This window comes from Parus major, chromosome 1 (assembly GCF_001522545.3).
Source record: "Parus major isolate Abel chromosome 1, Parus_major1.1, whole genome shotgun sequence".
Classification (NCBI taxonomy): domain Eukaryota; kingdom Metazoa; phylum Chordata; class Aves; order Passeriformes; family Paridae; genus Parus; species Parus major.
Window position 1 is genome coordinate 8754826 of NC_031768.1, and position 18903 is coordinate 8773728.

The 18903-nt window shown below is 35.4% G+C and overlaps 1 protein-coding gene across 1 annotated transcript in view; it reads left to right on the plus strand.

Moving 5' to 3' along the window:
- The window catches only part of CFAP47 (cilia and flagella associated protein 47), a 259171-nt gene that overhangs the window by 60342 nt on the left and 179926 nt on the right, over window positions 1–18903 (plus strand). Inside the window, exons 33-35 of the mRNA XM_019008576.1 lie at window positions 2354–2549; window positions 16636–16733; window positions 17527–17643. Coding sequence (XP_018864121.1) covers window positions 2354–2549; window positions 16636–16733; window positions 17527–17643 — 411 coding nt within the window. The remainder of the gene's footprint in view (window positions 1–2353; window positions 2550–16635; window positions 16734–17526; window positions 17644–18903) is intronic.

Below are 18903 nucleotides of genomic sequence, written 5' to 3' on the forward strand. Positions count from 1 at the left end.
ATATTTATTACCAGATTCTAAGGAACTGATAGCCAAAAGCTTTATTTTGAAAAAAAAACTATAATATATTGGAGGTTTATTTTTTCCAAACACATTTTTAAAACAAAATGCTTGTAAGTATTTTTTTTTCTCTCTAAGAGAAAAAAAAAAAAATCTTTTTTTTTTCTCTCAAAAAGAGAGAGTGAGAATATTTTAATTTTTTTAAAGCTTTATAATTGTTTTACTATATTCCAATAAGGAAATGTTATATTAGAACAGTCTGCATTTTGTAGAGTTAAATGTTATATAAATATTAGTGCAAGTAAAGAAATCTCTGTCATGCTTTTATGTTACTTTGCTTAGAAACATTTTTACTAGATATAATTGTCTAGATGTATAAGTGTGGCATTTATTACCTTACATTTCAATGGAATTTTTAAACAGCTGAGCATTTTTTTATGATACCTATTTCTTTTAAAATATGATCAACTTGCTTGGTATAGACTTCTCAAATTTTGTTCAATTTTATTTTTATTGATGGTAGAGAAAAAAAAAACTTGAGTGTCATGTTTTCCAAAGTAAAACTTCTGTGCTCATCAATGATCAGTAGCATTTATGTGCCTAAAAGAAAAAAATTATTTCTATTCCAAGGCATGGAAAATGGATTAAAAATATAGCTAATATTTGTGCTTCCCAGTACAAGACAGAGATGGACGTACTGGAGTGTGACTTCAGTGAAGGATCCCACAAATGATTTAAGAGACTGGAGCATCTGACATTTAGGGAGAGACTGAAAGAGCTGAGACTGTTCAGCCAGGAGAAGAGAAGGCTCGGGCAGGGAGTTGTATCTAAGAAATGTGTTTCGATACCTGAGGGGAGGTTACTTGTAAAGAGGACAGTGCCAGACCCCTCAGTAATGCCTCATGACATGGTAAGAGGCACCAGGCACAAATTGAGATGTAGGAAATGCCTTTAAACTTAAGAAAATGTTTTTCCTGTTGAAGTGGTCACACACTAGAATGTGACCACTAGAATGGATGTCCTGAGGGGTTAGTGGAGTTAACTGTCCTTGGAAATATCCAAAGCCCAGAGGAATGCAATCCTGGAAAAGCACTCTGATTGTTCTTGGAGCATGAGGTTTGGCCAGGCAATCGTCAGAGCCACCTTCCAGCTATTCTCTGATTATGTGATTATTGATTGGGAAAGCACAATAAAAAATAAGAGACGGAACAGTATGTATACATAGGCTGAGACAGATGACTTAAGAACACATAGGAACAGGGGTGTGGAAAAATGCAATTATAGTTACCAGAAAGCAAATCACTTTCCTGTTCTTTCAATCTGCTGTAGTATTCACAGGTCCATGACAGACTAGCACAGAGCAGAACCCCACCAAAATTAATAGTATTCATGTATGTTTTGTTGTTTGGGTTTTGATTTTTTTTTCCTGAAGAGATGAAACCCTTAAAAATGGGTAGCTTGAAATGCCTTGATTCAGTCAGGTTTTATTTCAGTCAGGTTGAAGAAATCTCCAGTATCAATCCAGGCTGGGGGATGAACAGATAATGAGCAACTCCACTGAGAAGGATTTGGAGGTGCTGGTGGAAGAGAGGCTGGACATGAGCCACCCCTGTGCACTTGCAGCCCAGAAAACCAATTTTGCCCTGAATTTTATTTTAGGCCTTTAATGTGAATCTTTTCAGGAGAAACAATCAGTGTAATTTGGACCTAAATAAGCGACTGGGTCAGGAAAGGTACAATTTGTATGTCTATAGATTGTGCTGGACATCAGTGTAAGCAACTCAGCAATTAGTGCTTTGGATAGAATATGCACAGTAATTCTTGGAATACAGATGGCCTAGTGGTTTCACAGGGTTCATCCAAACTTGGAGAAAAGTTGAAAACAATAAATATTTAGAATCATGGAAGGGACCATGGAAGGAGCACTGAGTCCAACTCCCAGCTCTTCACAGGACTACCTAAACTAAACCATGTGACTTAAAGCAGATGCTCCCTGACCTCTGAATGAGTTGGTGCCATGACCACTTCCAACCTGTTCTGGTGACTGACCACCCACTGAGTGCAGGATCTTTTCCTCTTCTCTGCCCTCATTGAGGAATTTGTAAACTGTGGTTAGGTCACTCCTCAGCCATCTCCAAGCTGAACAAACCAAGTGATTTCAGTGGCTTCTCATTTGTCTTGCCCTTGAGACCTTTCACCATCCTGTGCAGTGGTTATGTGGGTGCTAATGTGCAATCTCCTAAACCTTTCCTAAATTAGAAAACCTCTTGACTTTGAAGTGTTTGTTTTTTTAATCTGTCAGCTCAAAATTCTTTTTATAGTTCATGCTTTAAAACATTTTTTATCACTTCAGGTATTTGTTCTTCCACGTGTTTCTTCCCGTATTGTTTCTGACCCATCAAGCTTGGAAAACTTGCAGAACATACCAGGAATAAAATCAGAACCTTTATCCAGTAATATATATTCTCGACATGAACGAACTGTCCTCATCTGGTTGAATAAACATTATGAGAAAAATCGAAAAATTGTGTGGAAAGATAGTCAAAGAGGTGAGCAGATTCTCTCACTATGTTCTTTCTTCTCATACTCCATTTGTAGACTTTTGCAATTGTTACTCATAGAGATATTGTGACAATTTCCACCAAAAGTGTTTATTTGGTATAAGTTATTGCCTACCCATATGTATTTAATTTCCTTGTATTTCTGTGTTCCAAGATCAGCATTTTTTCATTTGCACTGTTCTGTGTTCTGTGTGTTCTTACAGTTTTTAACTAGGCATAAAGGGTGATGTGAACCTTCTCACTTTCTTCTTTTCATTGAGGTTGTCAGGAAGTGCTAACAGTAATTACTTTATCTTAATATTCCTGTTTATAGTCAGACACAGTTGTTGCTATGTGTGCTTATAGTGCTGTGTTTGAGAGGTAGCTTTTCAGAATTTTTAGAAGATTTTTGTATGTCCTTTATTCCATGATATTAGGGAAGACAGTAGAGACCAAGGTTTCAGATTACAAATCTTGTCCTGCTTGCAAGGGCAGGTTGACTCTCATGATTGCTTGAGTAAGGTTGAATAAATTACCCTTTCCATTTAAGACTGATCTAGGCAGTTTTGGTATTCAAATCTGATAAACTGTTCAACCACTAGTAATTATTACTTCTATTTTCATTCATGATTTTTAGTTTTTGTGTCTTGACCCTAACTTACCTTTTTCAGTAGTAATTTTGGGTGTGTGGTGAACACCAAGAAAGGCCAATCTGGTGATAAGCAGGGATGACTTCCAGAATGGCTCATAAGCCATACAGAGAAAAAAAAAATTCTGGTGTTATTTTTTGCCTCAAGCGATTTCTGACTTCTTTCAGTTAGGGATAATTTATTTGGATGTCACCTTCCATAAGTCTTATTTGGGCAGAATCTCTATCTTGCATATGCTTTGACTATCCCTTTGCTTTTCTCATTTTACTGTGAAGAAGAAAACTGTAATGGCTATTCTCAAATACGTTGAATATTTTGCTGGTAAGATTGAAATGTTAGTCTGTACCTCCTGCATCCAGCAGAAACTAGCTCTTTTTGTATAGTCTGGGTCTGGTCTTATGATTAATTCTGGGAGCTCCCTAGCTAAATAGCATGCCCTGCAGTAGGTGGGTGTATTTGCAATATATTATTTTTTATTATCTGTGCCTGCATTAGTGGAGCTTTCTTACAGCTGCAAGCTCTGCTCTGCTGGGCTTTTCTGAGCCCTCTGTGTGTAGATGGTAACTTGGAGAGAGAATGGCTCTGTCTGGCCAGGGTTGTGGCTCACTGTAAATGCTGCATGGATAAATTTCTCATCCCCTCTGTCTGTTCTCTGGATTGCAGGCTGCAGTAATACCTGTGTGTAGAGGCATGGCCTTGTTCTGGTCTGTGGGAGCTCAATGGGGAGAATCTGAGTGCCAAAATATTTTTCATTTAACATTAAACTTTTAATTGAGTTGTAGTCTCTAAAGATGTGAAGAGTGAATCTGAATCCTAAAGTGCAGATTGAGTGAACATTACTAGACAAAAAAGCTGCAGATGTCCAAGTGGAATACGTACTAAGGATGCATTAAAGGAGCCAATTATTGAGAGTGTTATTTTAGTTGCCTAAGAGTATGTAATGAGTAGTAATATAAAAATGAGGGGTCTGTTTTTAATAAGTCATGATATAGTTATCAGCATTGTAAAGTAGGGCTTTTTACAATTATTTAGCTCAAAAGGCTCCCCAAAATTGGCACCCAAAAAGAACAATTTAATTACAATATTGGTATTCTCAGAAAACAATAATAAATTCTGCTAAATCATGCTGTCAGTACAGATAACTCACTAGGTTGATATATTAATTAGTGCAGATCTGATTGTAGCTCTGACTTTGGGTCACTGGTGAAGATGAATCCTGTGGTTACTACCAGGGATTTATGTGCATTATAGTTCTCTCCCACAATTTCACTGAATTACACTTCTCTGCTTTCAGAGAAGTGCAAGATTGGAATGAAAAGGCAGAGTTTATATACTTCCTGCATCTGGGAAGTTACAGATACTGCCTTGCTATATCAACTTTATAGGTTTTTTGATTCATGAGTTCTGTATTCTCTTCTCTGTAGGGGACACAGAAAGAACTTGATGTGTGCATATAAGCATGCACTTTTCTTTTGCTTATATTTCCATTTCTCTCATCAAACTTGTCAAAAAGCATAAATGAGCTTTTGCAAAGATCTAACAATCCAAAAAAAGAGAGAAAATTCTGAAAAATTGTGAAATTCATGGTCTTACTTTTATGCCTTTTCATTATGAAGGTGTTTAGTTGTGCAAACTTACACTGTTTCGTTTCAGAGATGACCTGCCTCAATGTCTCTTTGAATCCTCTGTTTCAGCCTTCACTTTCCTCTAGCTTGTTTTGCATCTGCTGTGCTGTTCTTTCTGTCAGATGTGGCAAAGAATCTGAAGGCAAAGAACACAGAAAAGGCTTGAGGGACCAAATGCTTTCTTTTTTACCTTGGTTTTTACTGTTTAAGATTGAGCACTGAACAGTCCCAGGCCCTTGAGACAAATGGGAAAGTCTGGAACAAGGAAGATTTAGCCTTGGTGGAGGAGGATCAGATTAGGGAGCCACTGGATGAACACAAGCTCAGGAGATCCATGGGGTTCACCAAGTGCTCACAGGCCAGTGTCACAAGGTCACATTCAATACCCTTGGAAAGGTCAGGACAATCTGAGGGGGGAAGTTAGGAAGAGATTCATTCCTGTCTGGAAAGAGAAACCAGGGAGCTTCAAAGCCAGTCACCCTCATCTTGTCTTTTGGAATGCTGATGGAGTAAATAGTCTTTGCAAACATTACCAAGCATAAATACAGTAAAATTTTAGTGAGTAGTTGCCATAAATTTCCAAAGGGAGAGTCATGCTGGATCAGCCTGATTGCCTTCCAAGAAAGCTCAGTGGACAGGGGGAGAGCATGGATGTTTTTCTCAGCTTGGGCAAGGCTATCAACAGCCTCCTGTAACATCCTCAAAATCAAACTGGTGAAGCACAGGCCATTTAAGAGCCCAGTGAGGTGGACTGAAATGAAGCTGAACTGCCAGGCTGTAAGGGCTATGGTCAGTGGCACAAAGTCTGCCTGGAGTCTGGTCACCAGTAATATCCCCCAGGGGTCATTAGCCTGAATTTGTTTCTAAAGTTCATGCACTGGAGAAGAGCTTATATAACTTGTCAGATTTAATATTTTGATATACTGTTGGTCCTTTAAGTTTTATGATGTTAAGGTTAATCTGTAAAATTATACTCAGGTATTTTGACATTTTAAATTATGTTAGCTTTAAACTAAGTGTTTAAGCAGGCTTTTCCAGAGGAAATTAAGTGTCATAAGGGAAAATGTCAGAGTATATTACGTGTTCGTGCAGCTCAGCTGAAAGTCCCATATATCCTCAATTTTGAATTTTGGTTGTAATTATTAGCTGATTTTAAGAGAAGGGTTAGGGTGGGTTTTGTTGTTTTTGTTATTTATTTTATTTTATTTTATTTTATTTTATTTTATTTTTTTTATTATTTTATTTTTTCAATTCTTACTACAGTGCAGATCAGACAACAATTACCACTTTCTGCTTAACATTTACATTCCTGCATATTACCATCCAAACATTCTGCTTTGAATATTTAGCCCTGACTAGCAAAATGTATTGACCTGCTGTTTTCAGCCCAAAATAGTCTGTTGGGTGATCAATTTCCACTAAATAAATAAAGATCTATCTTGGCCACATTTCTCAGTCCTTCCTTTGATACCTAAGCTCCTTAAAATGAAATGTGGCAGTGAGAAAAGCCTAAGCTACTGCAGTGCAGAGCGGTTTCAAATATTCATCTTTATTACACTCTTCTAAAGTTGGAGATAACTATGCCATTCATCAGAAGTCTTCTCTTGCCAGAATTAAGATCTTAATAGCTTAGAGAGAACATTAGTAAGGAGTTTAGTGTCTCCACATCTTCTCTCCTTACTGCTCCTGAAAAATAAATACATTTTAAAAGCATGTTGGCATGTGTTTTGGAAGGACAGCTTTGTACTATGTCTTGTTGACCACAAACTGGAAAGCAATGTTGAAACTTGAATCCAAATGCCATAAAACTTGAAATGCAGCTATGCCTGTTATGCTGAGACTATAATTATACATGAAATATAAGATTCAGTGCCCACTTAAAGCATTATATGGACAATAATAATGATAACAGAGGAAGCATTAATTATTTGAGCGTAATAAATTTTCAGTTTACTTTCTAGTGTTCCTTATCTTCATGTTTCTTTTCAACATTTCTCTCTGAAAGACTAATTGCTAATAGCATGAAAAAGTAAAAGTCAGGAAAAACCATTAAGGAGTTGCTGGAGTATTGAAATATCGGAATTCACATCCTACTGTTAGTCCCTAAACAGTAAAAAATCTTTCAGACTGGTGAATTAAATAGTCTCCTGAGAAGCTGTATGTCTCCTCCTTATTAATTATGACTCTGACCGTGGTAAAAAAAGATAAATTATGTTTTTGGAAATAGGAAATTTTCTTCAGCGTATTCCAGGAACATTTTGAAAATAATAGGTAATTCTATATTTCATATAAAATTGTTAGAGAAGATGAGAGCCAGTAAATATCAGCAATACCTGAACAGTCAGTCTATGTCTGAGATTCAGGAGCTGTCCCCAGAGCAGACACATCTTCGCTTTACTGAGGAAATCTGTTTAAGAGGGAAGAGAAATTCAAATCCATCACCAGTGTAGGTATGTCTGGCAATCTTAGGCATAGTGGCAATCAAAAGACTCTTATTTACAGTTAGGAAAGTTTTGGATTTTATGCATTTTATTCACTTCCCTGTTAGTGAGCTTGGGTTTTCTTGGTTTTAATTTTTAATATTTTCTAATTTTGCTATTAATTCAGCATGGCATCTGATTTAAAATGTTAGGGGAGGAGATATTTTAGTATGATTACATATCTTCTCAAAATTTTATGAGAGTTAAATAGAATTCTTATTTTGAAACTGATTCTGTAGAACTTTTATTCAAGGTTGTTTCTGACATAGCAATTCAGAAAAATGTAGTTTTTATTTCCTATATTTTCATGAATTTTTCTTCCTCTGTCCTCTCTCCTTTCTTTCCCCAGTTTTTAGGAAGGTTATTTAGGGAATTCACTGATTTTTATATCTCAATTTAATAGTTCTCAGAGAAAATTGAGAAACTAAAGAATACTTCCACTCTTTGAAGGATGAATGTATGAATTTGCCGAATGTATGAATCTTGCTTTTCACACACTGAATAAAAAGCTGAAATAAAGAAGAGGAAAAATCTACCTAATGAACTGCTATCATGATTATAAAAAGTGTGACTTGAAACAAAGAGAAAAAAAAACCACATTGTTCTTGAGTGATAAATCCTGGAAAATATTTCCTGAAATATAAATTAGCAAAGTTTTAAACCATTTTTCTGTGTTATATTTCATGACCTGCATAGCAGAACATAAGAATGAAACATAGGATGTAAATATGGAACCCAATAAATAGGCTTTTCAGTCTTGTTTGCCTTTCTTTGTTGATTTGAACACTCCATATTTGTTTCCTATAGCTGAAAAACCCATGAGATTGTATCAGAATTTTATTTAATGAAAAAGAGAAAAATAATTATTTTATGAGTTTAAAGTCCATATGCCATTGAGAAATAGGCAGAACTTCATGTTTCATTTAACTTTTTGGATCTTTGAGTAATATAAAAAATTGTTTTGTGCAATTTATACTGTCTGGCATTATTCGTAATGAATATATGAATATGGGAAATAGAAGTATGATGAAGGGTAATCCTTGGAGTTCTATATTGAAAACATTCAAAGGGTTCATATTTGAAAACCTGTCAAAAAGATGTTAAAAAAATAAAATAAAGCCTGAACTCTTTGGCCTATGTATATTTTTGTTTATGTTTGTGTGTACATATATGCATACATATACATACCTATTTATGTTTGTAGACTTGCATGCTTATATGGTGGCCCTCAAAAACACTATTCTAAAGTGAAATAATCACACAAATGCTTAGAAAGAAATTTTGTTTCCTTACTTGCAATCCATTATGAGATGTCTAAACAGCAATTCTGCTTTCAGCCAGACAAGGAACTTGGTAGTGTTTATATATTATTGGAATAAATAAAAATTCTGATTATTTATGTAATTAATGTTACTTCCTCAATGCATGCAAAATATATATATTGAGTGTGGTATAGCTGAGGATTTAGTAATACAACTTCAGATATTTTTTGAGGGGAAAACATATTTCACACTGTGAAGTGTGAGAAATACTCTGTTAATTCATTTTAAATACCAAACAATAAATTTCATTGAGAGAAGTATTTAACTTTTTTTTTTTTCTTAGCTAAATAACAGAATACAGACATTATAATAATCATTGTGAAGCCAGTCTAGAAGCCAGCAATGCTGTAATGAATTGCTGTGATTTGTGGCATTTTAAATTTAAATGATATCCTAAGTGAAATGCCATGGTGTGAGGTCCCACCCTTAAGGCAAAAGGATCATCCAAGATTCATAAATACTAACAATTGAAAGGAATGACAAAAGTCAGGGTCTGCAAAAACTCACAAGGTTTTAGTAGCAAATCACACACTTATCATGGGAGTTACATTAGTCCCCGACGTACTGTGTAAGGATGTGGCAGTGGGTTTTGGATAAAGAGGTGAGATGAAAAGAAAGAGAGAAATAAAGAAATGAATGAGAGAAAGCAAGAGGTCACCAGCCCTGTTTCCAGCATGGTCCAGCTGATGGGATGTTCAGGGTCCTGGGGAGGCCACATGGGCTTGTTGAAGGCCAATGAAATGGAGACCAATGTACGGTGATGCTGCTCTTACGTGATACATAAAACCCTCAGAAATTTGTCAATTTAAGCTATTGTTCAGGATAAAAGTCAGTGAAAATAAAACAAAACTGTATAAAGAGTGAAAGACTATAGGAATATTTTTAGGTGCAGAAAGATGAATGTGCATGCCTCAGGGTAAAAGTGTTCTGCAGCAGATGGGAATAAATGGGACATATCCCCAGCATCTCTGTTTTTCTGTTACTGCCCCATGTGGTGCTTCTTGAACTTTTCTGCTTAGAATTATGAATTGACAGTGGTATTAAGTTGATCTGTCAGTGATATTTCAAGCATTCTTAGGTGAATAATTATCACTTTTGATGAACAAGAGTTGTATCCTGCATCCTGCCTGAAGTAGGAACTGTAATTTTCCTTTCATCTCTAATAAAATTAGACTTGCTTGCCATGTTAGGAATAATGTAGCTACACATGCTCTGTGTTTGAAGGCAGATATGTTATCAATCTCTTAATCTTAAATTTTAAGCAATAAATGATAGCCTTTTCAAAAATTATTCAAAGGCATATTTCATCTCATGTTTCTTATGCTGTGGATTATATACTTCAGTACTATAATTTCAAAGCTTGTTCTGGTTCTAATGTTATCATGTACAGGAAAGGTTATTGTTACATATTTCTTCTTTAAATGTTTGTATTATTCAATGCCAGATTTAAGCTACTGAAACAGTACTATAGATATTATTAGAGCTATAGATTAGTTCCACCTCCAGAGATTTTCAGATTCCAGAGTAAGAATTTGCTGTATAATAATACAAACCATTATTATTGCTCTAGTTTACATTGAAAGGACATGCTGTGATGTATTAAAAGTTGATGTAGCTCAGTATTCTGCCTTCAACAGAAGTTGCTTAGAGATGAGTACCACTGTAAATGTACAGAAATGCTTTATATATACTGTAAGGCTTCCTGGTTTGAAATTCAGGACTGCTTTGGGTGGAGGTGGCATTCCTGTAATGCTGTACTAGATTTCCATTATGCAGATTTAATTGTATTTTCAACCTATGCAGACTTGTGTCACAATATTCTGAAGCAGTAGGTAAATTTAAAATCTGTTCTATGTAAAATACCGTGTTTTGAGTTTGCTGCTTAAGACTGTAACTTATTTCTTCCTTTGCTAACAAACTTGTGTATTCCACTGAGCTATTTAACAACATCTAGTTCATACTCTGGGTGTCATGCCTACTTACAAAGACTGCTGTTGTAGCACCATTCCATTGCTACTCTTAATAACATAGTCTAATTTATCAATTTCTTATAAAGCCCTGTTTCATACCTTTAATCACAGAAGGCTGTCACCTTCAAGATTTTTGTGAGAATGTATTTGGTTTATTTGAAAATTCTCATATAATAGTAGTCTAGCTCTGTATATTTTTTCCTCTTTTTTTCAGTAACTTGGAATTTGAAAAAATTGCTTGTGGCTATGTAAGGGAAGATTTATCATTGGTATCTCTTGTGCCTCCTTAGATATAAAGATTTTTCAAGTGATGGCAAGAATTTAAATTTTTTTTATTATTTTTGAAAACAGCAAAAAATGTTTCACAAGAAATACAGTATTTTATTTAAAGATTTATTGATGTTCTTACTGTTTCATATAATATAGCTCTTTAATTTAGTAGATTAAACTAAATCTGATCCTTTAAATTTTTCAATACTTGGTATAAGACCAGTTTTACTCTGTGCATTGTGGCAGTGGTGGCACTGGTCTTCTTATCCAGATAATTCCAGTACATCATATTTCTGCTTATCCAGTTGATTGATCAGTTGATAAAAGTGAAACTCAAAGAGAACTCACAGTAAATCCCAGAAATGGAGGGTAAGACCAGAAATAATCTGCTTACTTCTGATGTACAAAGACTAATCTGAATATAACTGTAGTGTATTCAACAGGTGTTTGCCTAGGCTTCTACAAAAATCTCTGAAAAAGGAGATTCCACAATCTTCTTAAGGTGAAAATGTCCCAAAATTTCCCACTCATTTCCATTTGAAAGAGTTTCCTATTGTCTAACATAAACTCAGGCATGGAAAGTTTTGGGTTAAGTCTGTCATATCTCTTTTAAAATATTGTGTGCAATGAATCTTTGCTTTTCTAGTAACTTTATACATGTTTGCAGATTGTTATCTTCTCCTTCAGTTTCTCTCTTTCCCCCGTCTTGGCAAAACATTTCCATTCTTTCACTCTTTCCCTGTACTCAGCTCATGGATTTTTGTTGTAAACCCTCTTTTTTGCTCCTTCTCTTGAATTTGGTGCCCACTTCTGGTTTCTGTACCAGGTGAGATTTTACAGAAATGGACAGAAGTGAAAAGATCAGTCTGTGTGCTTAAGATGCATCTCTCCTGTTAAGGCATACTAGCACAGTATTTGCTTTTTCTGCCACAGTATTGGATTTACTGTTTTCTCCAAATTCTTTCCTGCAGAAGTTCTCTCTATCCAATTTTCCATTTAGCACTTGCATAATGAATTACTCTTAATTGTAGTATGCTGCAAGCATCATTATTGGATTTCATCCCATTTGTTTCAGATCATTACTCCAGTTGTTCAAGAGCTTAAATTATAGTCCTTTCCTCATGAATACTTGCAACCAATTTTTCTTCCCAAAGCCAGTCCTTTCATCTGTTTTATATTATCTCCAGATGGGAGTAAGATAATCTTGTGCAATTTTTAAAAATTTCATATGAAAATACTGGAAAGTATACAATCTAGGGCTTTTTTCTGTGGACAGCTGATAGCAGTTAGGGTTACTGTTTATTGGTGAAGTTTGTGCTTCACTTTACAGGATCTTTTTCCTAGAATACATTCTCATTGCTTTTCTATGGCAGAATGTAGTCAAAATCTTACAGAAGTTAAAATGCATAGTATTTTTCTGTGGTTCATTGTATCATTTGCATGTCAAAGAAATAAAAAAAAGAGAGCCAGAGGAATTTATGGTGACTGTTGCTTGGTATTCTGCCAACAAGTAAGTGGTTGGTCATTTTTGTGTAGAATTGTTGTAGGAATTGCCTTGATTATCTCAATATGGAAAATAGTTTTCATATCTCACAAAAAAATTGAGGTTTCAAATCTAATCCTAAATATAAAAAAAATGTTCATTTTGGTGGGTGTTTTTTTTTTTTGTGAGAAATAGAACTTGGCAAAAAAAGCATTGCAAATTCTTGTAGACTTTCTATTGATTCATTAGGCATCAAGTTTTAAAAAACTCAATGAATCTGGACTTACTTTAAAACAAATTAAGAAAAAAAAAGGTGGTCAATAATTAGAGTGCCATGGCAAAACTTGGCTGTTTCTATGTAGAAATGCTTCATGAATGAAGCAAGCAGTGTCTTCAAGACTTGTCTTAACCTGTCACAAGAATGATGGAGACAATGCAGTTATACTTGGTTGCTACATCATGCAACATGATTCCATTACAAGTTAAAATAAACCCAGCAAACCAATTACAAGTAAATGCATTCAAGAGTTAAGTTGGTCCCAAATCACTGAATTGACTGTGCATGCTTCTTCTTTTAGGGCTGAGTGGAATCAAGAAGTGAAACAGAACTACTCTCATTTCAGATCCCTTGCAGAGGCCTTTTGCAATATATTTTTATGTTTCCATAACCATAACAAGTGTTTGAGAGCACTCATAAATGTCTGTACATCCACTCCAAGCTAACCCTGCTTAGTTATTTTCTTTTGCCAAGTATTTTCACTTCTTGTCATGGGTGAGACAGAGTACAAAACACCCTGTGGTGGGTCAGGATCCTGGGTTTGTTGTAGGACCAACTCTTGCCCTGTTGGATAATTTCACACATCCAGTTGCTTCCCACAGCACTGTTCACATTCCCTCTGTGCCAGGGAGGCTGCTGGAACATCAGGGAAAAGTCTTTGTCAATTCCTGCTGTGCTGCTGCTCACAGACACCAATCTCATGTCCATCCAAACTCCCTGGACATCCAGTGACATTTGTCTCTGTGCATCTCTCTGATCTTCAGAATCTTCTCCCACTTCCAGAATCTTTCCTCCAATTATGAATTTTTTTCACCTTCTTTCCAGCCCCCTGTTGTCTCATCAAGGCCGTGGATTCTTTTTGGAAATGTTTCTTTTTTGCTGCTTCTTTTTGTAACTCCAAGTCCCCATTTTTCCTAATCTCATTAGTCTATATGCAGAGCACAGTTCATTATCTGCCTAATTGGGGCTTCAGTCTCACTCCTCTTCATTAATGGGAGATTTAGAATGTGCCATTTTAGTCTTGGTGTTATCAAAATTTGCAGGCAGCCCTTTTGGGATGCAAGTAGCAAGTAGCAGGAATCTGTCTCAAGTGATTCAGAAGTGTCTCAAGATTCAGAAGTGAAAGTTGGGACAATTTTCTCTCCCTCTGTCCCCAGTCACACAGAGTTGTTTGCTACCTGTTACCATTTGTGTTTGAAACTGTTTTTGGCCGGGTTTTTATCATTACATTGGATGAAAATCTTTATCCTTAAGCTCCAATTGATTTTTTGGTTTTTTTTGCAAGAAATGCCAGTACAAATGAAATTTAATATATTTACATGCTTAGAGGTATCCTGAGTAATAATTCTGATTTCTATTGTTTATTTCTGCTAAAATTGACTAATTCTATTTAAAAACTTAATTACTGTAGAGTGGTTTGCTGGCAGATGTTCTGCTAGATTTGATGTAATTAGGAAAAATACATTATGTTTTCTGACTAATTTATTCACAAGCCTTTGCCTATGTTGATTGATAGTAGAAGGATTAACTGAAAAACAACAAAAATGCTTATAGAAGTATTTAATTAGCTAAAATGGGAAAATATTCCACTTAATGGGTTTTTTTCTTTATGTTCCCACTGACACAACTATAAAGCTACAGTTCAAGAAACGATTTTAAAAAAATTAATCCTACTATGTTTCATTTCCACTGGCACATTTATGTGGCTGCATGTCAAAATGGGATTGGTGATCCAGATTAAACTGTAAATTAATTTTTCGCTGCTTTTTTTAAAGCCAGCTTTGTTCCCCAGCTACTTTGTTGGCACACAGAGAATTCTAGCAGCAGGAAAGCAAGGATTAGTGAGAGCACAACAAAGTACAAAAGTGCTGTGTGTGATGTCCCTGCCCATGGCAGGGATTTGGAGCTTGATGATCTTTAATGTCCTTTCCAACCCAAACCATTCTGTGATACAGGCACAACTGCTACTGCTTAAGTGTGCTCAAGTAATGTTCCCACCAGAAGACTAAAAGTAACAAATAGTATAATTAAAGTAAAATATGAAGTAGGATAAAAAAAATAAAGGTACTTTTTTTGATCAAAGCATATGGTTTAATGAGTTTCCATAACTATGCTCAGCAAATCAATCTAGATTAGTAACCAGAAGAATAATTCAATATTTGACTTAGTAAAGCAGAAATAGTTAAGAAGTTAAAAGTAAAAGTTTAGAAATGGTGGTTTATAACAAATACTGATATTATGTGCTGAGAGTGAGTCTGAACTCTTAATAAAAAAAGAAGACAGTTTATTGATTTTTATAGGTCCCAACTATGATCAATAAAATGATGAATTTAGGTTAGAAAGACTGACTTTTCAGAAAGAAAGTATGCTTTCAAAAATGTATTTTGCTATTTTTAAAGTATTTGTTTTGCAGTGACTACATTAAATATTTTTAAAATAACTGCAAGCAGGTTACCAAGAAGATGGGATGAAACTAATATATCTTACTGTAGATATTTGTAAAATGGATGTCTGAATTGAGTTAAAATGAATACTGTTACAATTTAGATGTTGAGGCCCATATTACTGTAATCTCTTCTTGTCATAAGGAACAGGAAGATATTGTATATCCAGTCAGACTCCATCTTTGGTACTTTCCAATATGGAGTTTTCCAGACTTGAAAGTTGAGTTTTCCGCTTGAAAAGGCTCTTTCAGTTTAGCAATAAAGAAAAAATAATTTTGACACAGTGAGATTAATACAAGTTTTAATTTTATTTTGGAAACCTAAAGAAAATTAAATATTCATGCAAATACTCTTTTAAATACTGTCGGTTTTTTTAAAAAAGATATTTAATAAAAATATATTTAATGAATATTTACAATAATATTATCTAAACTGATTCACAGCATGAATAGGAAAAAAATAAGGGATTCTGGGTTAACCCTAAACATCACCACAGTGAAGCAGTGGCAAGCTAAAATCATTACTGATGTCACAGAGTTAAGCTCAGATGGATTTACAGACCTTTGTTTATAAGTTTGTGCAGCATCTGCTCCTGCTTTTTCTTACTAAAGCTGTATGAGTATGCTGAAGCATCTGCAAGTTGAAGTGATAGACATTTAAGTTTTTTGATGATGATTCAACTGTAGTCTATAAATGTCTGATTTTTTTCTGCATAATCACAGATTTTGCTTAGGAGCTGGTACAGGGGTTTGTTGTGGGTTGAACTAATTTTTTTAAGTGTAATAGTGAAATGAATCTAATTTGTCCCATATGAAAAAGCTTGATCCCAGTTTATCTGAAAACCTTGCTGAAATCCAGAGTGTTTCCTAAATTTAGGAGCTTGCACCTGAGATAGTAAAGTTGTGTAAATGCTGTGTTAAATACTTTAAGATATGGATGCTTCAAATAAAAAATTATAAATAAACTACATTTAATTTCTTAATGATCAGTTTTATTTTAATAAAAAATTAGAAATACGTAAAAAATTATCTAACCCTCAGAGGCATTGGGGTTTACAACAGTTGTAGAAGTGATGATGTGTGCAGAAACAGTTGAGCTGTTAGCTCTCATTTGTATTGCATTTATTCCAGATAATTTAATATGACCTTAAAGAAAATCAGTAACATTTCCTTTTTGTGTCTTAAACATTTCATTTTTAAAGAATTTCTGCATGTTTTCATGAGTTTCATGTAGCTCTATTAATGTTAGGCCTTTACCAATAAAAAGTTTATATATTTAGGCTCGTAATCTATGAAGTTAAGTTTAGATTATTTGTTTTCCATTCTGCTGTGATGAATACTCTTACAGGCTGCAGCAGAGTGAATAATAGTTAAAATATTCTAGGTGAGATTTTTCAGGTTTTCAGCAACAGCTGTGAAATAGAAATATGTCAGTGAAATTCTACATGTGAATGGATGTTTCCTTCTTATGTTCTTTCCTCTACTCAGTGATTTAAAACAGTTATCATATCTAGAACAAGATAGGCATCTTGGGGAGAAGAGAGCCTCATGAATCTTGCTTTGTGTTTTAATCAGGTGGAATACCACCCATGAGGTGGATAGTGAATTTTGACCGAGATCTTCTAGATGGTCTGGTACTGGCAGCACAGATAGCAGCTTATTGTCCATATTTGGTAAGAAGGTTTTTAATATTGTGCATTGCAGTTTTATGCAGTTTATTAAAGTTGGTGTGTTTGTTCATGCCTTATTTTCCTTTGCAATGTCGAGGAGTGCACAGAGTGCTCGGGGGTGGCTGTGCTGTGAGCTGTGGTGGAGCTCTGGGTGGTGGGAGCCCCAGAAAAGAGACCTGGAGCAGGTGTTCTGTGACCTGAGGCACAGCCAGGTGACCAGAGAGACACAGCAGGAACACCCCAGACATTCACACACTCACACTGAGGCTGTGGAAAAGCCCAGGGTTTCCTTTCCACAGGGTCCCTCCTCAGAGGCACCAGATCAAGGTGTACTTCTGTTATTGCACTAAGATTAAATTATTTTAAGGATCCAGATGGCTGAGACTGCTGTGGGAAACCTGAGGTCGAGACAGTAAGGAAACCTTGTCTGAGAAGGTGAGAGTGGGGTGTGTGGGGAATCAAGCAGGGCTTCCATCACCCACTGCACCCTCCTGCTGCATGGGCCCTTCAGTCCCAGCTCAGATGGCTGCCAGTGGCTCCTGGGTACTTGGACAGGGAAATTTCCTTAACAGCAACTCTTGGCCTATGGGCTTTTTAAAAAGAAAAAAAATCCATCCCAACATTTAGCAAGTCATGGGCAATTATTTCAATATTCGTTTTTCTTTTTACTGTGTTTATTCTTAACAGGGAATTTCAGTTTAAAATTTAGATATTATTGATTGCTGAATGAGCAAAATTACAAAATCAGTAATTTTGCCTAGTGGAAGGTTGAATTTGATTTCTCTGTCTTGTCTAGATTCCCACTCACTTCATAAAGATGTATACTAATCCAAAAACTTATGAGCAGTTTCTGCACAACTCCTTGATACTTGTGAAGGCTCTGCATGCTATTAGTCTGGATCTAGACATAAAGGTAGGTGATTTTATACTAGCAGCTCTTCTATATATTAATATTTGTGGTTTGATTTTATGTAAAGTAGTGTTGCACATGCAGTTAAGGTGAGATTGTAGTGAAACAGTTTTGTTTCAGGATGCGTTACTCTTTGATGGAAACCAAAATTCTGCTTCATATGTATAGACTTAATTAGAAGTAATTTCCATAATTCCTTGCTTTGTAGAATCACGCATGCACAGCTAGCTGAACATAAATTAATTCAGTTCAGATTTTAGCATCCTAAATCACACAGTGAAAACTCAAATCAAGTTTTTTATTACTATTGGAAGGCAATTTTGAAAAATATGTTTAAGAACAAACATCATGCCCTTAACCATAAAAAGAAAGGGTGAAATTGTCTGAATGTCTGGTGACAGTTACATGCATCTCACCATGAAGGCCCATGAGAATTCTGTCCCAGGTTTGATGCACACAGAAATCATCAGCTTTGGATGCTGGTGAGATTAGTACTCAAGTACTCACTCGAAACCATAAAGCTTTTTTAAAGGTGTTCTTTTTTTGGGAGGAATACAATGTTCATAACTGTTAATAATTTGTTCCAGAAAGAATCTGCTTGGGATCTCTTTTATATGTTTAGTAAACATGCTTTACATCTCTGTAGTTTTTATTGCTCTATTGCTCCAAATTTTCAATATACGGTGACCTTACATAGGTTAAATATTGTTCCCAAACCCAGTTCTCTCCTGCTCTTAGTCTGCATTTCTTTAACTGTCCATTTCTGAGTTGTTTATATCTCTGGGATTGGACTGGGCTGTCTGGAGGAGCAGAAGATGCAGTAGAATAGACACAATATTTCAAAGTGTGTGAGGAAACTTGCCAAAGGAATTAATGACATTAGTCATCAGAGGTAGAGCTTATTTGTGTGAACAAAGCAGTATAAAAAAAAAAAAAGCTCAATTACAACTTTTTTTCCCCTTTCCATTTGGTTGTGTTATGATTACAGGGAGAATTTAACCTGCTATTTCCATTTATATCAGCTGCTGTATTTGTCACTTCCTGATGCAGATCACTCTGTTAGAAATGCCTTTGGTATCACAGGCTAAACAAAGAAAATCTACTGACAGGAAGCAAAAAAGTAATCTGGGTAAAACCTTCAAAACAAAGGCATATTCTCCCTCAGCTTTTATTAAGAAAAACAGGTAGTTCAGCACATGAAGGCAGAGGCTTGATGCCAGGTATGAAAAGGGTGTTGAACACATTAGATGTGGAAGCAGAATT